Raw genomic sequence first — 27,294 nt, 5'->3', positions numbered from 1 at the left:
GCTTGGCTGCAGTCTAGTGTTGCTAAAAATACTTGGGTCCCCTAATTACCTTCTTGAGATTGAAATTAAACGGATACAGGACCAGTCTGAAGTGATTTTACTCCTTTATTGTCTGGGGGCAAGAAAACATAAACTGATCCAGGACCAGCTAGGTCCGCCCTCTCCCTTGAGTGCCCTCCTAGAGCACGTTGGGCAACACGGTTGACGTGTCACCATGACAACAGCGCACCAGCGGGGTTTACTCCTCCTCTGTTTCCTCAGCCGTTGTTAACGAGCTAAAGACTCGGGCTACTACCCACTATCATGCCTTTTAGAGTAGTATAGTTGTGTTTTGTTAAAGAGGAAACATGTCGGATATATTGTGTAAGTGGCTAAATGAGGAGCTGCAGCTTTCAAAAACTGTTGGTAAGTGTGACTTCAGTTACACCCTGCTTAATTAGTGAAATTATGCTAACGCTAATTCGGTGTTTTTGGGTGCTCTGGCAAAACCAAGAATCTCATAAACAGCAAAATATAACCGAACTGACATAGCTAACGATGTCAACGATACATTTAGGAGGTTGTCCAGTAGAGAACTGGACGGAAAAACAATCATGAACTAAAAACATAAACGTATTGGTAGCAGAGTACGCTAGGGTAGTGTAATGAGTTATGAGCAATGCTATTTAAAGAGTGATTAAACCACAGATATGTGCACGTTCTGTCTTAAATTATGGCGTAAAGTCCACATAAACCCAATGTTTAAACTACTTAAGTTATAAGTTAAGTTTCAGATGTGTCCAAACTTGTCCAGACTTTTTTTTAAAAAACCTCTTTATTTAGCATTTTTAACTTTCAGTTTATGTTAAATAATCACAGATTACACAGAAAGCGTGAGAGCAATTACACAACTATAACAGACAATGACATGCACATAAAGTAAACCATAGGTGATACAAAATAACAGATATCAATATAATCTCTGGAAGACATGAATTGAGAAAATGCTAAACAAAATAAACAGATTACAGTACTTGGTTTAATAATGATCTCAAAATGACCAATTATATATTACTATATAATATCTATTCTAATATTCAGAGGGATACAACATATATGCACATTTCATTGAAAGTAATTGTGTTCAACAAATATATTTTTTGTAGTTTTCTTTTTTAATTCTCAACAAAAGCCAGGGGGTTATAGTGCAACTGAAATCAATGTATAAATGATGGAAAAAGTATTTGAATAATGAGTGAATAAAATATGAATAATCAATGAAAAATTTCCCCAATTAACTAAAATGATTATAGAATAATAACATAACTATCCAACAAAGAACTTTTTTTTACTCTTGTTGTCACAGTACATCTTTCAGGGAAAAACTTAAGCATAAGCATAGCATAAGTAAAAACTGAAGGAACTTATAGCTTTTCAAAATTGCTTTGATAGTTTACAGTAAAAAAATAAATGATGTTTAGAGCATGTCCACAAAATGCACAGGTAGACTATTACCCACAATCATGCACTTTCACTGTAAACCCCAATAGCTATCCAGACTCACACAAACTAAGTTAACTTGACTTGATAATCAAGTATATATACTAATACTAGTTATTATCAAGTTATGTTTAACTGCAGGGTGAAGGAAGTCATTTCATTGTTGTTTTAACCAAAGTCAACTTAAAGTAAACAAGTAAAATCTAAAGGCTGGCTTGCCAATTTGCTGATTCACACCACTGCCCAGAAGGTGGAGGTAACCAGGTTAAAACAACACTCAAACAAGCAGAAAAGAAGAAATATGACTGTTTTAACTGCCTGTGCATGTATTATAACAGGTATTATAAGACCTAGAATTGTATATTTGCTCTGATTGTAAGATGTCTGCAGCTTTGCAATGTTGTTTAAATCCTACAAAAATGTGTTTATAGATTGTTTTTTTTTTTTTTAGTAATTAGGTTGCATTAAACAATTTTGGTCTGCAGATGGTAGTCACTATACACATTTTAAACACAAATTGTAGAATTTAGAAACTTTGTGCTAAAATGTCTAGTTTTGGACCCTGAATTATCAAAAGTCCCACTAAATTCTCATATACATCATCATCATCTGGAAGAAAAAAAATTTTGTTAAACTTGAGAATACATTGATCTACTTGAAAAACAGTCATAGAAATGTTAGTGTATTCATAGCAATCTAAATCTGTCTGCACAGCTATTATGGTAAACAGACAGTTACTACATTAGTGAGTACCCTGAATACTATTACAAACCTTTTTAGTCCATGTAACAAAACAAAGTGATTGCACGTTAAAGATGTCATGTCTGAAATGATTCTGCATTTGTCTTCAGAGCCAAAGACTTTAGCCAGGACTTTCTCAAATGGTTACCTCATTGGGGAGGTTCTGCATAAATATCAGCTGCAGAGTGACTTCAATATGTTTACAAAGAAAGAGTAAGTTTTCTCTCCCTTTCTCTTGCTTTTACCATTGCTCTTAGATGGAGGAATAGACTTTATCTTTATTGTCACACTCACTTTAGTGTGTGTAACTTTGAAAGTTAACTGCATGTTGTCTCACAGAACTTCCATCTCCAAACTGAATAACTTCACTCGCCTTGAGCCTACCCTCCGGTTACTGGGGATCTCCTTCAACATAAACACAGCCCAGGACCTGATGCAGGAGAAGCAGGGTGTCGCCACACGCCTTCTTTACCAACTATATGTCTCACTAGAAAACAAGAAGAAAGCAGAAATCAGTGGGACAATGATGGAAATCATGCAGCCTTCAGCCACTGCTGGTCTGCATAAAAAGGAGCACGAGATCTATGCTGATGTAAGGGAGGATGTTTAAATGATATTCAGTGTGTGTATTGTTTTAGGGACACATTCATTTGAGCAACTGTATTTTTGTTAGCAGAATATGGTTTTCAGATAATCAGTCTTTCTTAAAACTGTGTGATGACCCATGGTAACTGTGCCCCTTTGAGAGTCATACAGTCACAGGGCATCAGTATTTTCAATCTATGTACTCTTTTATGTTGCATAGCGACTGCATCAGGTGATAAAACGTGACGCAGACCTGAAGCTGCTAAAGATTTCAGAGCACTATGAAGATAAATGTCAGCAGTTGAGCAACAAGTCTGTGATGACTCATTCCATCCAGCAAAGCAAGCCTTTCAAAGATGAGACAAGGATCACGAATACTGAAAAGGTACTTAGGGAAGTAAGACACAATAATTAACATAGGTGAAAATGTAAGACTAAACTTCAAGGTAAACTACAGACACTATAATTAATACTTTGACATATACTGACTGATAAATGTAAAAGAAGCTGACACTAACAATGGGGATGTGTATATGTTGCAGCTGCAGGTGCGTCGACAGAAGGGCAAAGGCATTGTGACTAATAACCAGGCTGCTATTGTCCAGGTCCCCAGGCCACCTCCCTACTCTTCACAGCTCAACCTAAAGAAGAGACAACAGCAGCAGCAGTGCAGAGAACAACAAGCACAGGTGTGAAAGGAAGTAAATTTGATAGCCTTCCAACCCACAGAGGGGTTTTATTTTTGGCATGCTGACACAGAGTGCTAATAGGTGCTGAAGGCTGCTGACAACAGGCTTCAACAAGTTGAAGTCTCTTCAAAGGCTCCATTTGGTCATCAGAGTCTATTAAGTACAGTGCTGTGAAAAAGTATTCGCCCCCTCTCTGATTCCTGATTTTTTGGCATTTTTATCATACTTAAATATTTCAGATCATCAAACCAAGTTTAATAGCCACAAAGACAACCCAAGTAAATACAAAATGCAGTTTCTAAATGATGATTTTATTTATTAAGGGAAAAAAAGAATCCAAACCTATCTGGACCTATGTGAAAAGTTTTTTCCCCCCTTGTTAAAATCATGAGTGTAGCGACTCCAAAAACCAGCCTTGTCGCTTGAGAGGAAAGGTGTGGGTCCTGTATTTTGTCCGATGCGCTGCCGGCTTGTCAAGAGAAGCACACTGAGGCTCTGAATGCACTTTAGGTGTTTTTAATGAAACAGCAGCTTGCACGGTTACACACTGGACGGATTCGAGTGCACAGTAGCAAACAAAAGGCAAAGCGAAGTGAAGCGGTCAACAAAAATTATGGCTACCCCACTCCCCTCTCTCCACCTGACTGCAGGTAAACACGCCTCTAAGTCCTAACCGGCATTCACCACATACATCACGTGACCCAAGCTCCCGTGCGTTACCACAGCAACCCAAACACCACGTGACACATACACACATACTACATTATGGCTCCTACAATGAGTTAACTGTGATTAACCAAAGTTCTTGGAAAGCTGAGTTCAATTTCACTGGCCACACCCAGGCCTGATTACCACCAGATTTGTTGAATGAAGAAATCATAGAACATAGAACATGTCAGACAAGTAGGCTACAAGATCTCAAAAAGAAATACATCATGCCATGATCTAAAGAAATTCAAGAACAAATGAGAAACAAAGTGATTGAAAATCTATTAGTCTGGAAAAGGTTTCAAAGCCATTTCCAAGGCTTTGGGACTCCAGCGAACTACAGTCAGAGCAATTATCCACAAATGGAGAAAACTGGGAACAGTGATCAACCTTCCCAGGAATGATCAGCCTACCAAACATACTCTAAGAGTGCAACGACAACTCATCCAGGAGGTCACAAAAGAAAGAAAGAAAAAAATTGACTAACATTGTTTTGTTTGTCGTGAAATGTATAGGATCTTTCATAAGGTCCTATCAGAACTGATCACTTGTTATTGTTTAACACCTGTCAGTGTTTACAGAGGCAGGTTGTTTATAATTCAGTCTTTTCCAACATTTAGCTGGAATGTTAATGCTTCCATTTTAGTTGGTGACAAAAGTTTAACTGTTAATAAAATGTATGAAATAGACATTTAACAATTGGTAAAAATTTTTGCTGGAAATTTTAAATACATATATCCAAGATGAAAAAAAAAAAGTGACTTTAAGTTGTTCATCTTTCTTGTATAAAGAAGGATAGGGTAGCGGTACCTAAGTCTTTAGGGACTTAGACTGTGAATAGAAGGATTGCTGGTTCAAGTCTCGGTAAAAACAAGCTAGCTGGTGCCAGTTTACTTCCTGAGTACTACCAATGTGCCTCCAAGCAAAGTACCAAACCCCAGATTTTCTCGTGTGCTCCTTTGTAGGTAGATACCCATCACTCTGGCATCTCTCCTTAAGTGCATCTCCATACAATCCTGTTTTTGCAGCCTATTTGTATGTAGCATGTATAGAGCGGTGGAATGAATTTCACCTCTTCTTATTCTGGCATTGCCATTGCTGTCTGTTCTGCAGAGAGTCCAGACTGAAATAGCCCAGTTTGAGACAAACAGGAAGAAAGCACTACCACATGGTTCTCCTTTAAGGTGAGAGAAATGAAATATTTCCTGAGTACAAATTTTATTTTTGAAGAATGTTCTATCTAGAAATGTATATTAATTGAGTTTTTAACATCATGCATCAATACAATTTCCTTACAATGTGATTTGAACTTTTTCAATTCTAGTGGAGTTCCTCTTGGTGCAAGCAGCTGTGAGGTCCCTGGGAGTGGAACAAAGCTGGTATTACAATCCAACAGTAAATATCTACAGGATATTCGCCAAAGGCTGGAGGAGAGTGCACTTGCTCGTGAGCAGAGAGAGAAAAGAGTAAACAGGTTCCTGATGGAGCAACTAAAGGCCCATGAAGCTCAAGAGGTGAAACTTGACAATTAACTTTAGAAGTCTGTTTTTTCTCCTAAAAGAAATATCAGGGGCACTGGTTATTTGTATCTATTCATCCGTTTCTGTTTTTTACAACAGGAAAATCTTTTTTGAATAAATTGTACTTAGGCTTTTTTCTTATTCATTCGTCACCTAAGTTCAAACTCAGAAGAAATGATCAGCACCCTCTGCCTTATCTTGCAGGAGGCACGGCGAGATGAGCAGTTAGTGAAGCGTCTGACACGTCAGACTCAACAGGAGCAGCGTTTGGCTGTTCAACTCCTCCAGATGCGTAGGCAGGTGGAGGTGATCCGCAACAACCGCCTGTTCAGAGAGCAGCAGTTCCAGCAGCGAAGAGAGAGGGACTTCCAGGAGGCTCTGGAGAGGGAGGCGGTGAGATAGGACAAATAAAGAAGAAAAATCCTCTCTATTATCACTTTTTGTTTGGCTTCTTGCATGGTAGTGAAAGTTTTGTTAAAGGGAGACAGAAGAAAGGGTTTAGTTTAGTAGCTTGTTTAGGATCAGCAGAGTATTTACTGTTGTTAAGAGGGCTGAAAATTTCAGAGAGACAGGCAGGGACAAGTACAGTATGTGTTTGTCTTTTCTGTCTGAATAGTCATCAAATAATTTGTAAAATTCTGATTTTATTAAAATGCAGCACAAGCAGTTGTAAAAGGCTTTACATAAGGTATATGATTAATTTCAGTGTTAGAAAGACAGCAGAGTCATTGTGACATGCTGACATATTGGGTCTAGCTTTATCTCAAACCTCTGAAGATAAGCAGTGTAGCAGATGAATTGACTGATACTGTAGTATGGTGTGGTCATGGTGCAGTGGTCTTGTTTTCAATCTCAGCAGAATGTTGTGTGGTTTAGTCTCAAAAAACTATCAGGAGAAGATTTAGGCGGGGGAATTGAAAATAGGTATTAAAGCTTTCATTGGGTATTATTAATACTGTCTTGGTTGTGTGAAACAAGGAATTTTCATTTATTCATACATGCAATATATCAGTTATTTACCAGGTAACAACATTCAGTATGTACAATATGTCTACTTAAGTATTGTTAGATCATTTTTCATGTTTTTTTCCTAGTAAAACCCCAACTTAAGTTTGTATTACAAGTGTATCAGTTAGATAAAAGTTCTATATTCTTACAGCTTTGCTGAAAGTAGAAACCTTTATGTCATGTCATGCCCTATTCCCACTCATTCCATCTTTCTGGTCGGGGCCTAGTACAGGCTTTGGCTCGGCAGGCTAAATTGGCAGTTGCTGAAGAAATCAAACAGGAGCTTGAGTTCTGTAGCAGGATGGCTGCAGAGCGAGCTCAGAGCAGACACAAGAAGCACTTTACAATCTGCAAGGGAATTGTGGAGCAGATAGTGGACTTGACCACCAAAGTTGGAGAATATCGACTGCTGGCTGGGAAGTACGTAACACATTAATTTCACCAATGTGGTAGATCTGTTGGGTCTTTGGGTCTGTACCATACGCACTTAAAACATGCAAATTACCTCTCAGTCTGCTAAAAATGTATATGTGGAAATCACAAAATTTGTTATGAGAGCTGTGTCTCTTAATAGATACAAAGTATTAAAATCATAAATTGTATGAATTTGTAAAGCAGTCGAGTTCTGGATCAAGTGGACTGTACATGTAAAAAAAAATATTTTTTTCCTCTGCAGTATCTAAAAGTTGTGTTCAGTTATTAATTCTTGAACAAAGTTCACCGTTTAGTAAAAAGTTGGACTTAAATATTCCTTGTAAATATCACTTTGATACCGTGACCATTGTTTCAAAAGGACATATGACTGACAAATGAAATGTCATGCCTCATTTACATAAACAAATATGTCATTACAGTGCATTTTCAAATGCAAGTCTACTGCTTGTGAAAGAATGATATATACTTGAGGCATTTTGGTGCAGCTGGCCAGTTGTCAATAAAATTGAGGAGATTTTCATATCCTGTCTGCTTTTTCCCACTGCATGATCTCCACATATATGTACAGCCCCCACCACCAGTTCAGTGTTCACATTGTATACCTACATATATGTTAACTGCTAGGTTTTGCATATTTGCTAAACCAGCTGTTCTACTTTGGGTTAGAGTAACCATTTCTTTAAATACCAATAAGTTGAATCATTTTAGGTCAATCACGGACAGTCTGCTTTAAATACATTTAAATGCATTTACAAAGTTTTACTCAGTATATGATGAATAACATCATTTTAAATATATTTTTAAGTCACGCTTGGCCTCCTTTGTTTCTTTATTCTTTTATTTTGCCAGTCTGATTCCAGCAAAGGTGATGAGAGAGTGGAAGGAACTGCTGTTCAGTGGTCTGCCTCTCTATGAGCCAATACAGGGCCAGCAGCCAGGGTTTGAGTTCTCTACCCCACTAGACCCTGTAGAGCTTAAGAAGCAGGACAAACTCAACAACCAGGACTATGATGAATACACCGTGAGTCTCAAACACAAGTGTGGTGCTTTTTACCCATACATACAGTGCTTAACAAATTTATTAGACCACCTGTCATATTTTCCTCAAAGACCACCCAGCATCATGAAGGGCTTTAATGCGGACGCTTTCATTTTCAGTGAGCTCTCCATGTTTTGCCATTTTGAACAGGAATGAGGGATTTCAAACTGAATTCACCCAAATTTGAGCCGGCTCACTGGGCTTCTAACATTCAACCACTACAACTAATTTTTCTGTTCAGGAATGCAAGTAAATAACTATAATTTGACATATTAATCAAGAAATAGTAATGTGGTTTACTATTTTTTCAGGTTTTTTTGTAAATCAGCAAATTTGAAAATTCATGCATAACAATAATAATTATATTATAGCATTACAAATATAATTTGGGTTAAAGAGCTTCTACCTATTGGTGTATTAACCATTGCAGAAACATAAAAATTGATTTTGGTAATTACCAATGCTGTTTATTTAGGGCAGCTGTGGCATAACCCTTACTTTGGTTAGGGTTAGGGTGGTCTAATAAATTTGTTAAACACTGTACATTTCTCTGTAACACAAACATACACAATAACTTTAAACTGGCTCCCTGCAATCTCAATATTATAATATCATGGCATAGTATCATAGATTTAAACTCTCACTGTGGCTCTAGGGTTGTAGATTTTATTCTAAATCAAAGCGAAATTTCTAAAGATTTCTAAATACTTGTTTGCTCGTTTTTATGGCAGGTGGTATAATACATTTATTAAGCACTGTATATACAGCTTAGTAGAGAAAAATAAACTGATAATGTTATTTCAAACTAAACAACGTTTAAATTGTCTTTGAACTGAAGTCCTGACCTGTCTGAATGCAGAAGATCCTTATTATTTTTGTCAGAACATGGATGGTGAGTGGGCATGGCCTGAGGAGGCTGGGGAGGCTAAATTACCTCTAAAAAACAACAACATTCTTGGGCATGTTGTCCAGCGACTGAGGAACATTGTTCGCCCAACCATTGTGCAACCCTCCTCGCCTTCATTTCCTCACTTTACCTTCAAGGCTTGTGTTCTGGGCAAGTTTTGCTCTGGGAAGACCACCTGCTTGGCCAAGATTGCCCAAGGTACATGTCATGCAATTCAACACTATTACATACATACATGCAAATTAATAACACAGTTATGGCGATGATATATAAATACGACATGGAATACAGCCCTATAGCTAAATGATGAGGATGTGTGTTTTCTTCTTTAGCCCATAGCATCTGTGTCTTATCTGCTTCCACTCTGATTGAAGAGGCGTTGAATGCTTACAAGAATCAAGAAGAGGTGATACACAGCATAACAGTATTTTAGCTGCCATAGTTTCCTTCAAAACCTAGTTTTGGCTGACACTTTTAAATTATCCTGTAAATGAAAGGAATGATAAGCCTCAGTGATCTTAAACATTTCATTCTTTAAACAGCACTTCTTTTCAAAAAATAAAAAAAATATACAGGTTCAAGGAGGGAAAGATGCTGAGCAACAAGATACATCCTCAACGCTTTTGAAGCCTGGTGGGTTCCATTAATCTATTCCATGCTGTTATATATTAAGCATTGCAGTGTGTTATTTGATTAGTTAAAAAAACTGAAGATTTTCACACAGCTGCATTTCTGATGAGAGACTTTTTCACATTCACCTTTTTTTCTCCAGATCTTGAAAGCCGGGAGAAAAGTAGAGACAGCAGTATACATGTATGTCTGTGTTGTGCACGTGTTTAACACAATCTTTTGTGAACTGTGGTCCATTTACATTGCTCACAAATCTATATTTTTTCATACATGTAATGAAAGTGTTTCCCATTTTACCTACTTTCATGTGTTACTTTTCCAGTTGTCCACACGGGCTAGGCAGGGAGCAGCTGCAGAAGAAGAACTGAGAAAAGGCAAAGCCATCTCTAATGAGCAGATAGTCGACATTATAGCAGAGGCTATTAGGTAAGCACATAACCTGTTTCTGTATTATATTTAGAATTTGATGTTGTTATGAGTCTGACCATATTTAAATCACTTCGCACATAGTTGACAACACACAAAGACTAACAAAGACTAACTTGTCTGAGTAGATGAAGATACTGAGATTATGTTCTGTTGATCTTGACTTCACCACCAACAACCTGCTCTCTCTGTGTCTGGTCCTTCCAGACACATTAGTCTTTGTACTACAATCACTTGTGACCCATTCACTGCACTCAGGTGATCCCCATTTCACTAATTGTGAGACTACCAGCATCAGTTGGCTGTACCTCTATTGATTTAGGTCAGTCACTTTAAACGGGGTTAATATTTATGAATATTATTTTGCCTCACATATTTGTTTAATTGGCATTGCTTTGTTGAAATCTTGATCACTTTGACATTAAAGAGGTATTTCTTTTTGTCAAAAAATCCTAATTATACTGAACATGATTGATTTATAAATCAATAAAAGGGTTAAACATCCAAGGGGGAAAATACTTTTTACAGGCACTGTATTTGGGACAAATTTTGCCCTCCATTTTGGAAAATGTTTGTTGGAATCTGGCACTCATCTACAAATAAAGCCTATAAAAGGTCTTAGGCCAGCAGCTCCATCTATAGAAGACTGGTTCAATGTAATTTATGAATTTTATGTAATGAAACAACTCAACATTTCATTGCAGCTTCAAAGGAATACATTTAAAAATCATTTAGACACATGAAAATCTTCCCTAAATGCCCATTTATATATAATGCTGGTTTTTATATGTTACAAACACTTGTACATAAGGATTTTTGTTAACATCAAAAAGACACACCAGGTTCTATTTTTGCGTATTCATCTGTTTTTGTATGCATTTATGTATTTTTATAATCATTTGCTATCAATTTTTTTCACTTCTTTTTATCAGATTTTTTGGTATTTTAATTCAGATTTAAAAACCTTAAAATGGGTATCACTTAAGAAGTCACCAAATCAGTGCTGACTCTGTGATTCCAAATAAAGTTTAAAAAGAAAAGGAAATGAGAGAAAATGACTTTACATAGTCTGTTCAAGAGTAACTACAAGGATTCAGTCTCACTGTTATCAAATGTTGGGCAAATTTACTAAACAAAAATCCTTAAATTCCTCTCTAATTGGTAACATATTTGTTGTGATTGTACTAGACAACTTCCAGCTCATTCAGGTTGGATCCTGGATGGCTTTCCAACTGACATCAACCAGGCCCACTTGCTAGAAAAAGCCCTAGGTGGATCTGTAGATGAAGAAAATGAAGTTATAAACAGCAGGACAAACCTGGCCACTGATCCTGATCCTCCCAAACCTCCACCTCCCCCTGCTCCTGTGCTAGATATGGCTCTGCTGCTGGATGTCCCTGACGAGTGTGTGGTAACACGTGCATACACTAACAAAGGTGTGTTACACTGGTGCAAGTCCACTGTTATGTCTCTGTGTGTTAGATAGTGGGTGCACAAGACAAGTAACGAAACAGTAAGATTAAAGTGTATGTTTTGTGTTTTCCTGCTCTCTTTCTTGCAGATACAGAAAGTTCTGTAACCTCCTGTTCAGATAGAACATTGTATTTGGCACAAACTCCACACAGGTAAGACACAACATGAAAGGACAAGCTTAAATGAAGCAAATGCACTGCTGCTTGGAAATGAATGCATCTCTAATAGATTCCATCAACCCTACTCAGGATAACAGCTTTTCAGGAGACCTGGCCAAAACTTGAAGAGTGGTTTGGCGGGAAGCAAAACATTCTGATCCGCATTGATGCAGATGTAGATGAGGAAGAGCTTTACAAGAAGCTGGAGTCTGCCCTGCAGAATGTTATGTTACAAAGACAGAAAGGTAACTGATTTTGAATGTTTGCAGACTTGATTTTTTAGTGTTATCATCATCTTGCATAGTATTTGCTTTCCACTGCTCCATGTCTTCCTCCTTTAGCCTCTACCACCCCTCAAGTTTCTGATGCAACATTGGAAAGTCTGAAAGCCCCAGAATCCTCTTCTTCTGCCTCACCTTCACCCGTGGACAGATCAACAGCCATCAAGGACAAGGCTCTTAGCCGCTCAGACTCCTGCTCGAGCCTGAAGGAGGATAAAGCACTAAAAGTGAAGTCACTTTCCAGATCCACACCAAACACCCCTAGAGGTGATGGAATGAGTTATATATTTGATTCAGTCAGTTGATTTGGCAATTAAAATATCATTTATCAATAACTGACACTCAAAAGTAATATGACTCTATGTTTAAGTAATTATATTCAAATTTGCCACCTGAATATTAAACAGGACATTCAAGAAAGTCGTCAACTTCTTCTCTGATCAAGGAGCCACAGCACTCTGCCTCACCTCTCCCTGGTTCACCCTCCTGGGTCTATGTGGATGAGCCCCTTCCTCCAGTAGGCTACAGTGTTACCTGTGACACCCTTCTGACATATTTTCTAGTTACCTAGTCCTCTGTCCTCCTTAATCTGCTACGTTTTTTATCTGTCCTCCTCCCTGTCTCTCTGAAGGAAATCTCAGAGTTTCTGTGCTCTTATTGGGATGCGTCCTGTGATTCTTATGTAAACAGCGTAAAGACAGTGATGCAGCAGCTTCGCTCACAGCGCACTATTATCGACCATCACCTTTACAACATCAAGTAAGCTGTCAGCCCTTACAGTAGTGTGACCATGTTTTATCTTTTTAGCACATGTAATCATGTTTAATAGTACCCATGACGGTCTGATTTGTGTACTTTTAGAGAGGAGTATAAGCGTTACCTTGGCCGTCCAGACTTGAGGCAGGAGTTAGTGTCTTGGTGGCAGAAGGACTTCAACAGCATTGCTGAGGACGTGAGAGAGGACGAGGATACCAAATCAGAGCTACATCTGAGACTAGATGTAATAGCCTTTATGTATGATACAAGAAAATATTTTTAAATCTAGTAAACTTCTACCCTTGCAAAACAGATGGATACGCCCCTTTCCATGTTTCTCACTGGCGAATGGATGTGTGAAACAAATCCATCTGGCATGCCAGGTTAGTAAACTTCTACATATAAAAAAAATATTTTGACCTCTAATGTGAACAGGAACTGCGTGAGCGTTTGTGGGACATCAGTGACAAACGTAAAGAGGAGGATGAACGAGAGAGGGCTGTTCTGGGGGAAGGCTGGCTGGCAGACCACAGTGCTTTCCTTATCAACAACCATTCTGTGCTAATACAGGTAACTTTTCTTTTTGACCATAACAATTTAGCTGAACTTAGCCTAAAAATGTTTGTCTGTTTGTACTTGACCAATCAATATGATTAGAACAACACTCTAATCTTTGGCTGTTTGGGTTGTATAGATAGAATTGGACCGTTTCTATAACACGCTGCACATCCTTAGAGTGTACTATCAGTGCATGCACAGACAAGGGCTTCCTGAGCTTCCCTCCGACTTGGTCTGCATCCCCCTACTGGAGAAGGATCAGAATGAAAGGCAAGAGACACACTATGGGTTGTAACCTAATACAAAATAATAGATAAATGGAATGACAGAGCTGTGAATGAGAATCGACCGTTCATTTTTGTTCTATTAGTTCTGAACCAGCGGACACAAGTGCATGTAGTCAGAGGGAGGATGGAGAGCTCAGTAAATTGTGAGGAAAACTTACTTGTACATTGTGTTTTCTTTTCTTCAGCTTGAAATATGAGCTGGGTGTTTTAATTTTCTCACATTCCACAGAAACTTGCTCTCCCCAAATGTAACTTATATTCTCTGTTCTAGCATCCCCTTCCTCCCAAAGCGTCCGGACTCCTCTTTAGGGTCTTCCAAGATGAAAAGCCCAGATCAGACACAACCCGTCAAGGTCTTGTCATACCAGATTTTCTGCCTTTGTTGTTTATCAAGTTCTTCTGGCCTCCAACTGATATGGATATTTAAGAATTCCCTTCTATCTTCAGGATGACAGCCACAGGCTTACACCCTGCTTAATGTCTTTTTTAGACTGTAACACATTACAAGATGTTTGATAAATTCAGTGTCTTTTTTTGAATAGCCATTGGGGTTAACATGTACTTGTTACAATAACTCTGTTACGCTGATGTACATTTTTAGTTAGAGGTACTAACCTTTTCCATTGTTTATTGAAGCTGCCCAACGAGAAACTGATTTCAGATTACGAAGAAGCCTTCACAACCATCAGCAAATTGGTAATGCTCAGTACCTGAAAGCTTGAATGAGCATTTTATGGAGATATACCACATTTACGACCATCTTCATGTTTTATGCTGACCTGTATGGATACCACATGTATGTAGGTGGCAGCAGAAGCCCACCAGGGGGAGACAAAGGAGCAGAATGAGAAACCGGCAAAGAAAGAAATGCAAAATGCCCCTGCAAGTGCAAAGAAGAAGGACCGCAGGAAACAATCGGCCAAAAAAGCTAAAGGCATGTCCTATGTCGGGTGTAAAAAAAACAATGAAGATGTTTAAACTTGCATGTACAGTCTGCCTCATAAGATACATGAATATATTCCACCACATCTTGATTCACCAGGTCCATCAAACCCACCTTCAGCATCCAGCCCTGCTCAAGCTGATGAGTCAGGAAAGAATCAAGCTAAGGAAGTCATTAACAAGATAGATAAAGAATACGCAGCAGCACTGAGCCATGAAGGTACGGACAAACACTCATGGAAACATACAGACAACTACTAACTTCTTTTCATCATGATATGGTTAACACTTGTGTAAGTGGTTTACATTTCACTCTATTTTATAAGAACTCTGTAATACAAAGGAAATATACATGCATTCAGTCTGTTGTTTTGTGAATTTATTCAAATGTCCACATCCATTAACAGGAGTGTGTGTTTAGTGGGCTTTCATGGCTGTGTTTACCTGTCCTCCTGTATGCATTTGCATGTTTTTCCAGAGAACGCAGCAAAGGTGCGCATTGCTCTGGTGAAAGGTCATGGTCAGATGATGCTACACTCCCTGCGCAGCAGGGCAGAACAGGCCTTAAACAGCATGGAGAAATGGTTACAGGAACACTACCTTGAAGAAATGAAGAGGTATGGTACAGTATGAGCGGGATCATATGTAGTATGGTATGATCAGGCCACATATGCTTGTTAAAGGACTTGAAAGAATTGGGCTGGTTAAAGCTGGTACATTTTAGTGGAATAAAGAAAACATGAAGAAAGCTTTCAAATAAGCATCAGGTTAGTTCGAAACAGTAACTTGAAAACTGTTGGTGAAAATATTTTTGTGTCATGCTTGTGAATTATTTTAGGTCTGAATCTTCACTGGGAATGAGACATTTTTCACATCATTAACCCTGGTTGGTTAATATTTCCATTCTATCCATCCTGCTATTTTTCTTATATCTAGCATTGACCAGCTAACAGCAGTGGTTTGCCACCACATAGAGACTGGCACTAAGTTACAGGAAGAAGCAGTGTTGGTATGTTATGGCTTTTAAGCTGTAATGATTTTTTCTTTCCTTTGTCGCAAAATCACTGTGTCATGAAATCTGAATAATTCCTCAAGAGAGTGACATTTGGCATTTTGCCTCTTTTACCCCGGTAATTTCATGTGAGGTCTCCGTAACGTCTTTTCCAGGAAGGTACAGACTTCTACCTGAATGGAGATCACCACATGGTGGCTAGCCAGGCTCCTTTTCCCTGTCCATCTCTGGAGAAACAACAACAATCCACCCCAACAATCAATCAACTAGAGGCCCTCCGTCAACAGCTATGCACTGTTGCCCCAACAGGTAATTACAGGGGGAACTGGTTGTGATATCGTTTGGATTTTTATACCTACTATGCTTTCATGCACTATTTTTTTTATTTTCAGGCCTCATGTCAAGTTTTGAGTTCTCCTGTTTGCTTATGGATAGCATAAGTAGAAACACCTTGCCTGAAACTTGGACTAGCAAGAATGAAACACAGGTATTCTTCAAAGTATCATAAAGAGTTTCAAGAAAACACACAGCAGGGTTTTATTTCTCAGAGCCAGTTTGAAGAGGAAATTACCTAACAGTTTCAGACAGTTGTCCAAATGGCAAATCTCCCAATCCATTGGTCTGTTGACAGAAATTGCAATACAAAGAGTTATGTAATCAAATATCAGTCTGAAGACTTCATTACAGTGTCAGAAAGGCAGTTAATACTCCTTCACCACACTGTCCATGTGCTTCAACTGCACATCAAGTCAAAAACTGCAGCATTTCCTTTTGTCTTCTCTTTTCAGCTGATGGAGATTGTGTCTCTGCTGACAGACAACCATGGTCTGGTAGACTGGCATCGGTTTCTGCTCAGTGCTGCCCTTCCTTGGCCATATCCCTCCCTGACACAGCTTCTGGCTGTGCTGCAACGTTTCAAGGCAGCAGATACTGGCCACACAGGCTATATTAATAAAGAACAGTACCAACAGGTTTGTCTTTATACAAATACAAAATCAGACTAACACTGTCTGACACTAGCTGTGGTCTGAGATGGGATTTTTCAAGTTAGATTGAAAAAGCATTGAATAATTGTTTTATGACTGAAATAGAATTAGGTGAAATCAGCTTTTTGAATGCTCAAAGAAATGTGTGGGTTTCTTTTTACCACTGGTTTTACTTCTCAGGCAGAGTTGTGGTTTTTCAAAGAGAGTGTCGAGCCAATCCCTGAGGACCCCTCTGAGCTTCTATCTGATGATGGTCTGGCTAATCTTCACATGGTAAACTAACTGCAATACTTGACAACATAATGTTTTCAAGTCAAAAAACCCTTTTTTATTCTTGAAAAGGGGAATACAGAGATAATGAGAAATATCCAAAAAATGTGTTGGCACCAGTAGCCAGTACAGTGGCTGTTGTCCTTGAAGCAGGCAGCCTGGGTCCAAATCTGGCTTGTGGCTTCTTTCCTGCACATCATTCCCCACTCTCTCTACCCCAGGTTTCTGACTCTATCAAAGTAACCCAAACATGAATCTTAAAGAAGAAATAAAGGGAGAGAGAATTGTATAATGACATAACTCAAAGTAGAACTGAGCTTTAGCCACCATTGAAGCTTAGCTTAGCACAAAAAGTAGAGAAATTCATGTTTGGTAGATTTTTTCTTTGTTGCAACAATGCTTCTTGGCATTAACTCTTGTACTGTTTGAAAGCCTGTTTATTTCCCTTTTAAATGGTGCCACATTTGTAAGGATGCATTTGTGGGATGAGCAGCAGAGCTGAGTATGTGGGTTGTGCACATGACAAATTTGCCTAATCTTCTCTGCCAGTGCTTAACAGCTTATTTTGCAGTTGCTATTTACTCTTATTTTAAGCTTCTGGTATCCCCCGGTGCTGAGCATCAGATGCCTGATTGGCAGTTTCAATGCAGTGAGATATTGAGATAAGATTCTGCAACCAGTGGTAATCCTATATCTTCACAGTCTGTGGCCAAACTTTGTCATGATAACACTCGCCTCTCCAGAATTTGGGAGTGGAGATGATGGAATTGCCTGCCAGCAGTCTTGACCTCAACCTTGTTGAACACTTGTGGAATCAGCTTGGGCGTGCTGTTTGTGCCAGAGTGATCAACACAACCACAATGGCTGACTTGCTACAAATTCTGGCTGAAGAATGGGATGCCATCCCCCAGCAGTGTGTGACCAGGCTGTCGACCAGCATAAGGAGGAGGTGCCAGGCTGATGTGGCCCTTTAAAGTTCTTTCAAACACTTCTGAGGCACCTGTTTGTTAAATTAGTTAATTGTTAAATTGCCAACATGTCTTGTTTCTCCAGACTTCATTCATCTAACCACCAAACAAGAGTCAATGGCAGAATAAGCTGTTCATTATTGGCAGAGAAGGTTAGGCAAATTTTTCACAGGTACGACCCACATACTCAGCTCTGCTGCTCATCCCACAAATGCATGTTCCTTACAAATGTGGCACCACTTAAAAGGGAAATAAACAGGCTTTCAAACAGTACAAGAGTTAATGCCAAGAAGCATTGTTACAACAAAAAAATAATCTGCCAAACACAAATTTCCTTGCTTTCTGTGCTAAGTTAATTACCCTAGAAAGGATGTTCAGGTACTTTCAGTTCTACCTTACTGCACAAAGACTGATCAATAACACCAACAGATACAGTCATTAGAAAACACAGTCAGAAACCGCAAATGAACCATCTGGCAATTAGATTAATCAAATTTATAGTAAAAACTGTGTCTGTATTTTTTCCCAGTTCTTCTTCCAGTTGTTTGCAGACCACTCCATCTCTCCCCCTCAACTGGACTATGTGTCCATGCTGCAGTACTTTGCAGCCGACCCTAACCCCAAGGAAGGCTTCCTCAGAGCACTGAGTGTAGTGTCAGGACATCATCTGAAGCACTCCTCAACCGACCATCTTGTCAAGGTGAAAGGAGATTGATTTTCTGCCTTATACCCAAAAGCATGTTGTCTTTACCTTCTTCTATGGCTGATTTTCTGTGAACAGTATCTGCAGATTACATTGAAATTTAATAGAAAGTATCAGTGTTGTTTACAACAATAATGCTGTCACTAATTCTCATTTAATTTGTTTTGGATTACTGAATGTTTCTCTCTGACATAAACCTGAGCACTTTAACAAGATTTATTTATGTATTGTACATACAGTCTATGCCCAGTATAGAAGAGGCAACAGAGCTCAGTACCTCAGATGTCGATGTAGAGTACAAGGAAGAAGAGACTCACCTGTGTGCATCCAGTAGTTCTTTTGGTAAGCAGGAAGTATCCATCTCTGCTCTCCTCGCTGTCATTTGCCATAAAGTGGCCAGGATGAAAGATGGAAACCCCCTTCCTCCTGGATGCATCACTCAGCAGGAGCACATGGCGGTAAAGAGAATAATAATAATAATAGAGATTTCAAGGAAATACAGTTAATACAAATTTGAGTTTATTAAGGAAAGTGGTTTCTATTCAGACAGTAAAAAATACCCGTATGTTGTGCTTGAGTCTTAAAAATTCCCAAGCATATCCTATTCCCCTATTATCTCTTTATTATCTCTTCTGCACTCTAGCAGTTGGTTGATGTATTCAAAGAGCTGGGCTACAAACCAGAAGATTGTGTCCCCTTCTCTATCCTCTCTCAGCATCCTTTCATCCAGGAAATGATGGAGACGTCATTACAACACCAGCTTGTTGTAAGTCCCTGTTTAGACTCTCTTCTAGGTTATTTCTGATATCACTTGAACCTCCTTATTTTCTAGACTGTGTACCACCATTGCTTCTTTCATTTCCCAAATCTTCACTCATAACTCAAATTTCTCTTCTGCCCCCCGCCCCCATTTGTCTTGTAGAACATCCATAGAGTCCTGCTTACACAACCGGATGAGGAAGAGGCTAACAGCTTCACAGTTCCCTAAAGGATAAAGCTTTTATAATGCATACAGCTGACTCTATCAAAAAGATTTCCATCTCATGGCATCACAATATATCACATATATATATCACATATATATATTGTTAGTTATTTTCAAGTATTCTGAATTCATGATTGTGCCCCTCACTGCAGTGTTAAATAAATAAACTTGCAACAGGAGCTTGTTTCAGTATGTAGACATGACTGCTATTGGTAGAGGCTCAGAGGAGAACATAACTGAAATGGCAACAATAACGTCAATGATGGCGGGATTGACCCCTCTTACTCATCTTTTTTTCTGATACACTCCAGCAGTTTTTCTGACTGACTTGTTTTTCTAATGACCTCCCCGACACAGAACAGCATTGGTTGCAGCTACAATGAGTGCATTGTCCAGGATAACCTACATGTCAAGCCTGACTTGCCAGCAACTGCCTGCCAGAGAATCCACAACCAATCAAGTTGGTGTGTATGCTGTTTAGGAAAAAATGAGGAAATTAAAAAAGGGAAGGGGTGTGTAAATAAAGTTGTTCTTAGTGCTAAAGATACAGAAAATCAATATAGCATTGTTAATTCACTCAATTACAGTTTCAACAACAAAATCATCAATTTTATCAATAAGTGCTGTTCTGTACTTATAAACAGAAGGGTTAACTCCTGTTAACATTTCTCTAATTTGATACATGGAGGGTTCAGGGAACCCCCCACTCCCCCCTGACCCACCGCCCTTTCTTTCCCTCCCTTTAATTATCACTACAGAAGCAGGACTCCTGGATTTGTCGGTGTCTGACTTTTAGAGAAAGCAGGCCTTTTACATGCGAGTTATATGTATGTACAGGCTCATGGAAAACCTTCTGAATGATTTGGAATAAGTCTGCTCCTTAATTATGGATCCTTCGCACTTGTTGCCAGACAAAGCATGCTGGAAATATTCAAGGCAACAAAATAAGGATTTGGAATTCATCCTTTTTCATCTTGACAGTGCCGACTGTATAAAATAATCTTTGCTAAGAGGACTCTGAAACCTGACTTGACACGCAAAATGTTCCACTTTGAGTTGATTACCCTGCATCTTTCTTGCTAAATTCTTCTTGAAAACATTCAGTTTTTCCAGACTCTGTTTCAGGACCAATCTGCTTCGCTTGCTCGCTGGATCTCTAACTCTGTTGCGGTGTTACAAAGGAGGACAAGCTTTCTCAGGTTCACGTGGAAAATTTTTCATCACAGCTTATTTTTGAATTGGGCGACTATTTTTAGACAACTTTGGCTGGAAGTCAGTGTGGGGTACCCTAAAAACAACATGGGGATTGTATTTTGGATGTTTTCTCTTCTGGCTCTTCCACTACTTCAGTCTGCCAAGATCCTGACTGTCTGTCTAATTGGTGAGTAGTTGAGCTGTTCTTGTGAATGGGCTCTCTTCTAACTGGGATAGAGGTGTAAAAATCATTTGTTGAGAAATTTGAGAAGAAAAATCATCAACCTCTAAGACTGATAAGTACAAAAATACAGTTAGGGCAATTTGTTGTTTTGTGAAGAACTATTTGTGAAGAAAAGATGCTGCATTATATTTGTAACTAACAGGTTGTAAAAAAGGATCACTTCCTTCAAATGAAATAACAAAATCATTGAGACTTTGTCTTCTTCCAGGAGGAAGCCATTACTTATTATTAGATGAAATTTCTCACAACTTACGTCAGCATGGCCATGAGGTCCGCATGCTGTTGCAACTTGGCAACCCTGTCATTACAGGTAAATCATACATAAATTAGGCACATAGATGTACCTGTGGAATTAAAGCATAATCCAACTTGGTCTCCCATCTTTACCCTACTTTAATGTTTCTCATTTTCATGTTGTGGCCAGGTTTCTCCTATGTCGGACGAGCAGACAGTTATCAGACGAGCACTTGGTCCTTAGGAGAGGAATATATCAAAGAATACAATGGCTGGTTCCTGCAGCAGCAGACACAGTTTTTCTTGGGAAGGTATCAAACAGATTTAAAGGAATTTCTCTTCTTGATTAAGCTGCTTAATCTTTGTGTGATCTCAAGTCTGGTTTTCAATCAGCATTTTAAAGGCTCTTCAGATTATCTTACACTAATGCCTATACAGACTTAAACTGGTCCTGTAGCAATTGTCCTGCCTTTTTCTTACTTACTCCTTCATTTTCTTTTCCTCAGGGATACTTTTAGTAACTTTCTTAACTTCATGAGCCACCTGTCCTATCAATGTGACAAACTCTTAGGGGACAAAGAGATTCTAACTTTCTTAAAGGGGGAGCGCTATGACATCGCCATCCTTGATGCTTTTAACCCCTGCTCCTTCATCCTGGCTCGCAAACTTGGTACATCTTCTGTCCATCTTGTTTTGTTTGATGCTATAGTAACAATTATCCTACTCTTAGCATTACAACTATAAGATGTATTTGTTACCTTGCCAAAAATTATTTTAAAGATTGCAGATATTTGATACATTTTTAGCATTTTCATTTAAACCAATTTTGAGTTATTAGCACTGTGAATTAATCAATAGTAGTTCAAAGCTCCATGCACTCTCCTTTGATTTACTTCAGGTATAAACTACATAGCTTTCTATCCTGGAACACTGAATGGTCCTCTGTCCATTGCTCTTCCAAGTCCAGTCTCCTACATCCCTGTCTTCAGCTCCCAGCTGTCTGACCACATGAACCTCTGGGGTCGGGCTAAAAACTTATTTTATTCATGCCTGGCCCCTGTAGGTGAGAACAGTGTTACATTCAAAAGTTCATTTATACATTAAATCTATCTGGTTTCTTTTTTAAAAACAACAATGTTTTATAAATCTTGTATTGTCTCAAAGGTCAGGCATGTGTTTGGGCTGCATTTAAGGAAGTAGCTGAGCGCCACCTCCAGTCCAGCTCACCCCCTGGTGGTCTAGAAGAGTTACATCAAGGAGCTGAACTCTGGGCCTTCAACACTGACTTTTCATTGGAGTTCCCGCAGCCACTGATGCCCTATACTGTGCTAGTGGGTGGTCTGCTAAATAAACCTGCAAAGCCACCTGAACAGGTCTCTTTTCCTCCTTGTTTCACTAATCATTCATACATCTCAGTGAGACTGAGGGTTTTTAAATTGATTTACACTTTGTCCTCTTTCCCTTTTCACTCACACATCCCCCTGAACTTATCTTCTTCCATTTGTACCCCTATTTCTTTCTCATCCTGCACATCTTCACACTGCTATTTCACTCCACATATTTCCTCTGGCCCAAACTGTTTGGGCTGTCAGGATCTTGCACTGTGGATCTCTGCTTTTGGAGAGGCAGGTGTCATTGTTGTCACTCTGGGATCAATGGTGTCTTCAGTCTCTGTGGACCCCCTGCTTGAGGAGCTAGTGGAGGGCTTCTCAAGGATCCCACAGGGTGTGCTCTGGAGGTAAAAGCATGATGCAATTCATTTATTAATCGCAGAATTTAACTGTGCCACAGTGCAGTTTTTATAAACACATAAATATGGATGTAAAGGGAAGTTCTTCAACCAGCTATATTGTCTTTACAGGTATGACCAAAAGAGATGGCCAGCTCAGCTGGACAGACCTGCAAACGTCCGGCTGGTAAACTGGCTGCCTCTCAATGACCTCCTGGGTAAGCACTGTCTTAACTTAAGTCTTTGTTACAAAAAGAGAGGACTGATTCTTTTTAAGATGCACACTAAGACGGTTTGTTTATTAGAGGCATTGTGGATTGTCTGAGGGAAGCCAGAAATGTAACATCAGGGTATAATGTTGCAGATTCCTTTAAGACACTGTGGGTAAAGGGATAGAAAACTGCAGCAGAGGGAGACAGTGTCTCTGCTGCACTGCAGCACTAGTCTCTGCTAAATATTTAAAGAAATACTAAAGACTGAAGTCCTTGCTTTAAGTGTTTGGTAAACCTGGTTTAACCCAAAAGGATTATAAACAGAGCAAGTTATAAACACAGCAGGAGTGATCATAGAGATAACCTTCATATGTGCTGCATCACGGTAAGAAAAATGATGGGTGTGTAAGCCCCCCCCCCACCCTTTGGTAAAATGCTTTCTGCATAATTTAATCCACACTATTTAAACTTTGACCCCTTTGAACCAACTGTTCTCATTTTACCAGCCCTTGCTTCCCTACAACACTCTCTCTTCCGCCACTCATTAATGACGTTTGTCTCTATTGTTCTGTTTACCCCAGGACACGAAAAAACACTTCTGTTTATTACCCATGGTGGGCAGAACAGCCTGCTCCAGGCAGTGTACCATGCTGTCCCTGTGCTGGCAATCCCTCTGTTTGGGGACCAGTTTGATAATGTTGTGAGGGCTGAAACAAAGGGACTTGGCCTCACCATCAACCCCACACACGTCACCAGAGAACTGCTAAGTGCCACTATTCAGACACTAATACAAGACAAAAGGTATAAAACTGGATGACTTATTAAACCTGCAGAGATGTGTGGATATGCTCACCAATTTCTATTTCAAAATGTTCTCATTTCATTTCACCTTTTTAGGTTCAAGTCTTCAGCTTCATCCCTGAGCAGGATCCACAGATCCCATCCTGTCCCTCCAGCCCTCCGATTGGTCCAGTGGGTGGAGCACATCCTGCACACCGGAGGTGGAAAACATCTAAGGCCAGCTTCCCTGGAGCAGCCCTGGTACCAGAGATATCTGTTGGACTTGATGCTTCTTCTCTGCCTGGGGCTTCTTGGACCAGTAGTTTTCTGCTGGACTCTGTTTAGGAACAAGAATAGTAGGGATAAATGCAAAAAGATACAATGAAAGTGCTAATTATTTTGTTTTCACTTCACCTCAGATCCATAACTCAGTTCTATTCATCTTCTACTTGTTCTGTTCTTTACCCCTAAATTGAAAAGTATAGGTCTTGCCACTCTAAAAACTGCAATGTTCAATAAATAAACTACATGCACTATAACTGATTCATAAACAAAATAAGTGATTACAGGATGGCAAGTGTAAAGGAAGATCAAAACTTGCTCTTTTGGGAAAAATATGAATGTAAACAAAGACTCAAAACTGTGTTCAAGTCATTCATGTATTTAGGCTTTTCATCACTTTTAGGTTCAGCTTTTCTTATTTTTGGGGGATGGGGACAAAAAGAACTCAGTAACCCTCTGTGGTGCATACTAATGTTTCCTAGCATTACAATGTTATAAAAGCATTTAGCGCAGTAGCATCTTGGTTCTCCCACTTAGTGGTGTGCTTCAAGTTTCTACATAAAAGTTTGCATTTTTGCTGGCTAGCGATGCTTCTGCATGTGCATTGCCAATGGATCACGGAATTTGGAGAATCTGGATTGCTGTTTTTGACAGTTTAGAGAGGTGCATATTTCCTGCAATTGCTCACAGTTTCCCAGAGCAAAGTTTGTTGCTAAATTTGTTATGATTTTGAAACTTAATCCATACACTCTTCACTTTTTTCATGAATGAAATTTGACCCCGGAGGTTGTCAGTCATATATCAAACTTGCAATACATACTATTTGATGCTTTACAGACTTCAAAGATGTTTTGTAGAATATCCCTTTTTCTGTCAAAACTAATTCTGCAACATAATGCAAAGAGAATTAAACATCAAAAGAATATTGGTCTTCATTCTTAAGGTGAAAAAAAAACAGTTAACAATAACACTGTTGCTCCACTTTGCTTTTCATGCAGAGTGCTTTGTGTGTTCCACTCTGTGTTCACAGAGTAACATAAGTGGAGTAGCCCTCATGCCAAGTGCCCTGCCCTCCACCCTCCAAGCGCCACCGTGTCTCCCAGACGTCTAATTTGTACCACAGCGCCACATTGTCCGACACCTCTGTGCTGCTTTGACCTGGCTGTGCTGCAAGCAGGGGTGTTAGACAGAACGCACGCAAACACGCACTCCCCAACTAGGCTTCTTTTGTGCTGTTGCATATTTCCAGGTGGCAGCAGGCCATGTTAGGGTAGATGAATGGATGATGAGAATGTTTTGCTTTTGGCTGCTTTGCTCGTCTGGATTGGTTGTGTTTAACACTCAGTAAATGCACCTAAATTCTCTCAAATGTTCAAGGTTCCTCCCTTCACATGAGTGCACATGTGTGTGTTTTGGGCAGGGTTATGGTCTACTGGCTCTTCAGTTATTAACCACCAGCACCACCTGCAAGTCTCAACCCTGACCTCCACTCCCTCCTCTGCTGGTTGCCACTGAGTCTCCTTCCCTTTTCTAAACAAGACACAAAAGCACACAGCAATGTTCACGGTCAGCGCTCCAGCCGCTGTTGAGAGGAGAACAGACCTTAGTGGACCCCCCTACTCCCCTCCCCCTTTCCTCACATCTGTGTTGGGGGTTAGCAGGGAGGAAAATATAGATTAGCAAGGAAATAATGACCAATTAGGATGCCTTGTTCTCTGTCTATTCAGCTGTCCATTCCTTCCCTGATATTTCATTTGTCTGTTTGTCTGGCAGTTGCAGGTGCCAGTGAGTCTTCCTCAGTCTCTCACGCAATCCAAAAAAGACAGGGCGACACAGCTAAAGCATGACAGCGGAAAGATATAAACAGACTTTAATTAATGAAACAAATGAGGAATACACTTATTTAAAATTGAACACAGGAAGGAACACATAATACAAAGAAAGCAGAAAGAAACAATGGAAATAAATCCTTACAGAACACAATAAAAAGGCAATTTTAGCACAATTTAACATTCATTATTTTTTATTTCAACCAAAGAACTTGCAGTACAAAAACGCTAAATTGCAGGTATTCTGCAGTGACAAGATAAACGTCCAAAAATAAAACATAATCATGGCAATGTCATTTACATGGAAGTTAAAACTGGCCAAGTGGAGGTAATGCTAATGCTGTAGAAGTTTTGTTCTTCAGACACTGAAAGTTAATGTGCTCTTCTGAAGTTGATTGTGGAAAACTAGGAAAAGGATGTTGAAGATGGTTGTTTAGGTTTATATACAGTTAAGACACTTTATGTACTGCTGTTTTATCTTAGCGAATGACTATTTTAGCATGTCTCAGCTGCATTAAATTGTTGTGAGAAGTTGTCTGGGAGTTGAGTGTATCAGGTTTTGCAATTACTGAGCATCAAAATTTTGAGAAGTACCATAATACATTTAAAAGGAACACTACATATTAAGACACGCTGAATTTATTGGATTAGCAGGAGTGTTTTTGTATGCATGTTGTACAAAGAACCACTCTAGAGTCCTACACTTAAAAAATAGATTCACGTGTAGGCTGTCACACTCTGCAGTGATGTAATGCTCACACTGGTCTTCCTCCTCAGGAGTGTCATCCTTCAAGCCTTTTGATTATAACCCCAGTGTAGCTCAACAGAAGAGAATTATAAGGAAAAAAAATTGGATTGAGGTGAGTATAATCAAAAAGATGAGCAGAACAACCATTACTACTCAGAGTGTATTGCACAACAATGGCAACTATGTGAGTCCATTTTGGATTTTTTCTTAAAAATGTAGGAATCCTTTGTTGTTATTTGTACAACACACAGATAAAAGACTATATACATAAAAGATTTATGTTATCCAGTAAAGTCAGTGTGTTTTAATATGCAGGATTCCCTTAAAGAGAAACCAATATGAAAAGCTCTGATGTAAACCCACTTTCTTAGCTTAGCCTTTAACCTGATGAAACCAACTGTAAGGTCAGACTGTTAAAATGCACACTCTGTGTTTAAGTTGGCCGGGTATTAGAAAATCTATGCCATGGAGGTGATAACCATGCTGTTTTATGGTA

At 39.2% G+C, this 27,294-nt stretch overlaps 2 protein-coding genes across 5 annotated transcripts; both read left to right on the top strand.

The window, feature by feature from the left end:
* The first annotated feature begins 262 nt into the window (after positions 1-262).
* On the top strand, positions 263-19,615 carry spef2 (sperm flagellar 2). 4 transcript variants are annotated; one of them, XM_041787750.1, is made up of 39 exons: positions 263-405; positions 2,331-2,433; positions 2,560-2,812; positions 3,026-3,190; positions 3,348-3,494; positions 5,316-5,386; positions 5,527-5,716; positions 5,927-6,115; positions 6,963-7,150; positions 8,015-8,186; positions 9,087-9,309; positions 9,444-9,517; positions 9,687-9,744; positions 9,884-9,924; positions 10,064-10,167; positions 11,356-11,603; positions 11,729-11,792; positions 11,889-12,043; positions 12,140-12,346; positions 12,487-12,596; positions 12,711-12,838; positions 12,941-13,079; positions 13,271-13,405; positions 13,530-13,663; positions 13,764-13,823; positions 13,952-14,033; positions 14,317-14,376; positions 14,485-14,614; positions 14,723-14,842; positions 15,101-15,239; positions 15,559-15,631; positions 15,790-15,943; positions 16,027-16,121; positions 16,423-16,605; positions 16,801-16,893; positions 18,388-18,558; positions 18,801-19,019; positions 19,205-19,327; positions 19,484-19,615. In XM_041787750.1, the coding sequence occupies exons 1-39, from the start codon at positions 348-350 to the stop codon at positions 19,547-19,549; spliced, it is 5,124 nt and encodes a 1,707-aa protein (XP_041643684.1). In that variant the 5' UTR covers positions 263-347; the 3' UTR covers positions 19,550-19,615. The 4 variants fall into 4 exon arrangements, 3 of the variants coding, with proteins under 3 accessions (XP_041643684.1, XP_041643683.1, XP_041643682.1); XM_041787749.1 differs by having other exon boundaries at positions 9,654-9,744; positions 19,208-19,327; XM_041787748.1 differs by having other exon boundaries at positions 9,654-9,744.
* Positions 19,616-20,795: 1,180 nt separating this feature from the next.
* On the top strand, positions 20,796-26,506 carry LOC121509942 (UDP-glucuronosyltransferase 3A1-like). The gene is made up of 10 exons (XM_041787751.1): positions 20,796-20,927; positions 21,193-21,294; positions 21,409-21,529; positions 21,725-21,888; positions 22,117-22,281; positions 22,383-22,591; positions 22,811-22,956; positions 23,080-23,165; positions 23,741-23,960; positions 24,057-26,506. Exons 1-10 carry the CDS (start codon positions 20,846-20,848, stop codon positions 24,322-24,324), a joined length of 1,563 nt encoding a protein of 520 aa, XP_041643685.1. The 5' UTR covers positions 20,796-20,845; the 3' UTR covers positions 24,325-26,506.
* The last annotated feature ends 788 nt before the right edge of the window (positions 26,507-27,294 follow it).

This window comes from Cheilinus undulatus, linkage group 5 (genome assembly GCF_018320785.1).
Source record: "Cheilinus undulatus linkage group 5, ASM1832078v1, whole genome shotgun sequence".
Taxonomy (NCBI): Eukaryota; Metazoa; Chordata; class Actinopteri; order Labriformes; family Labridae; genus Cheilinus; species Cheilinus undulatus.
The sequence above is the reverse complement of the archived record's forward strand: the minus strand, read 5'-3'. Positions and strand labels throughout refer to the sequence as shown.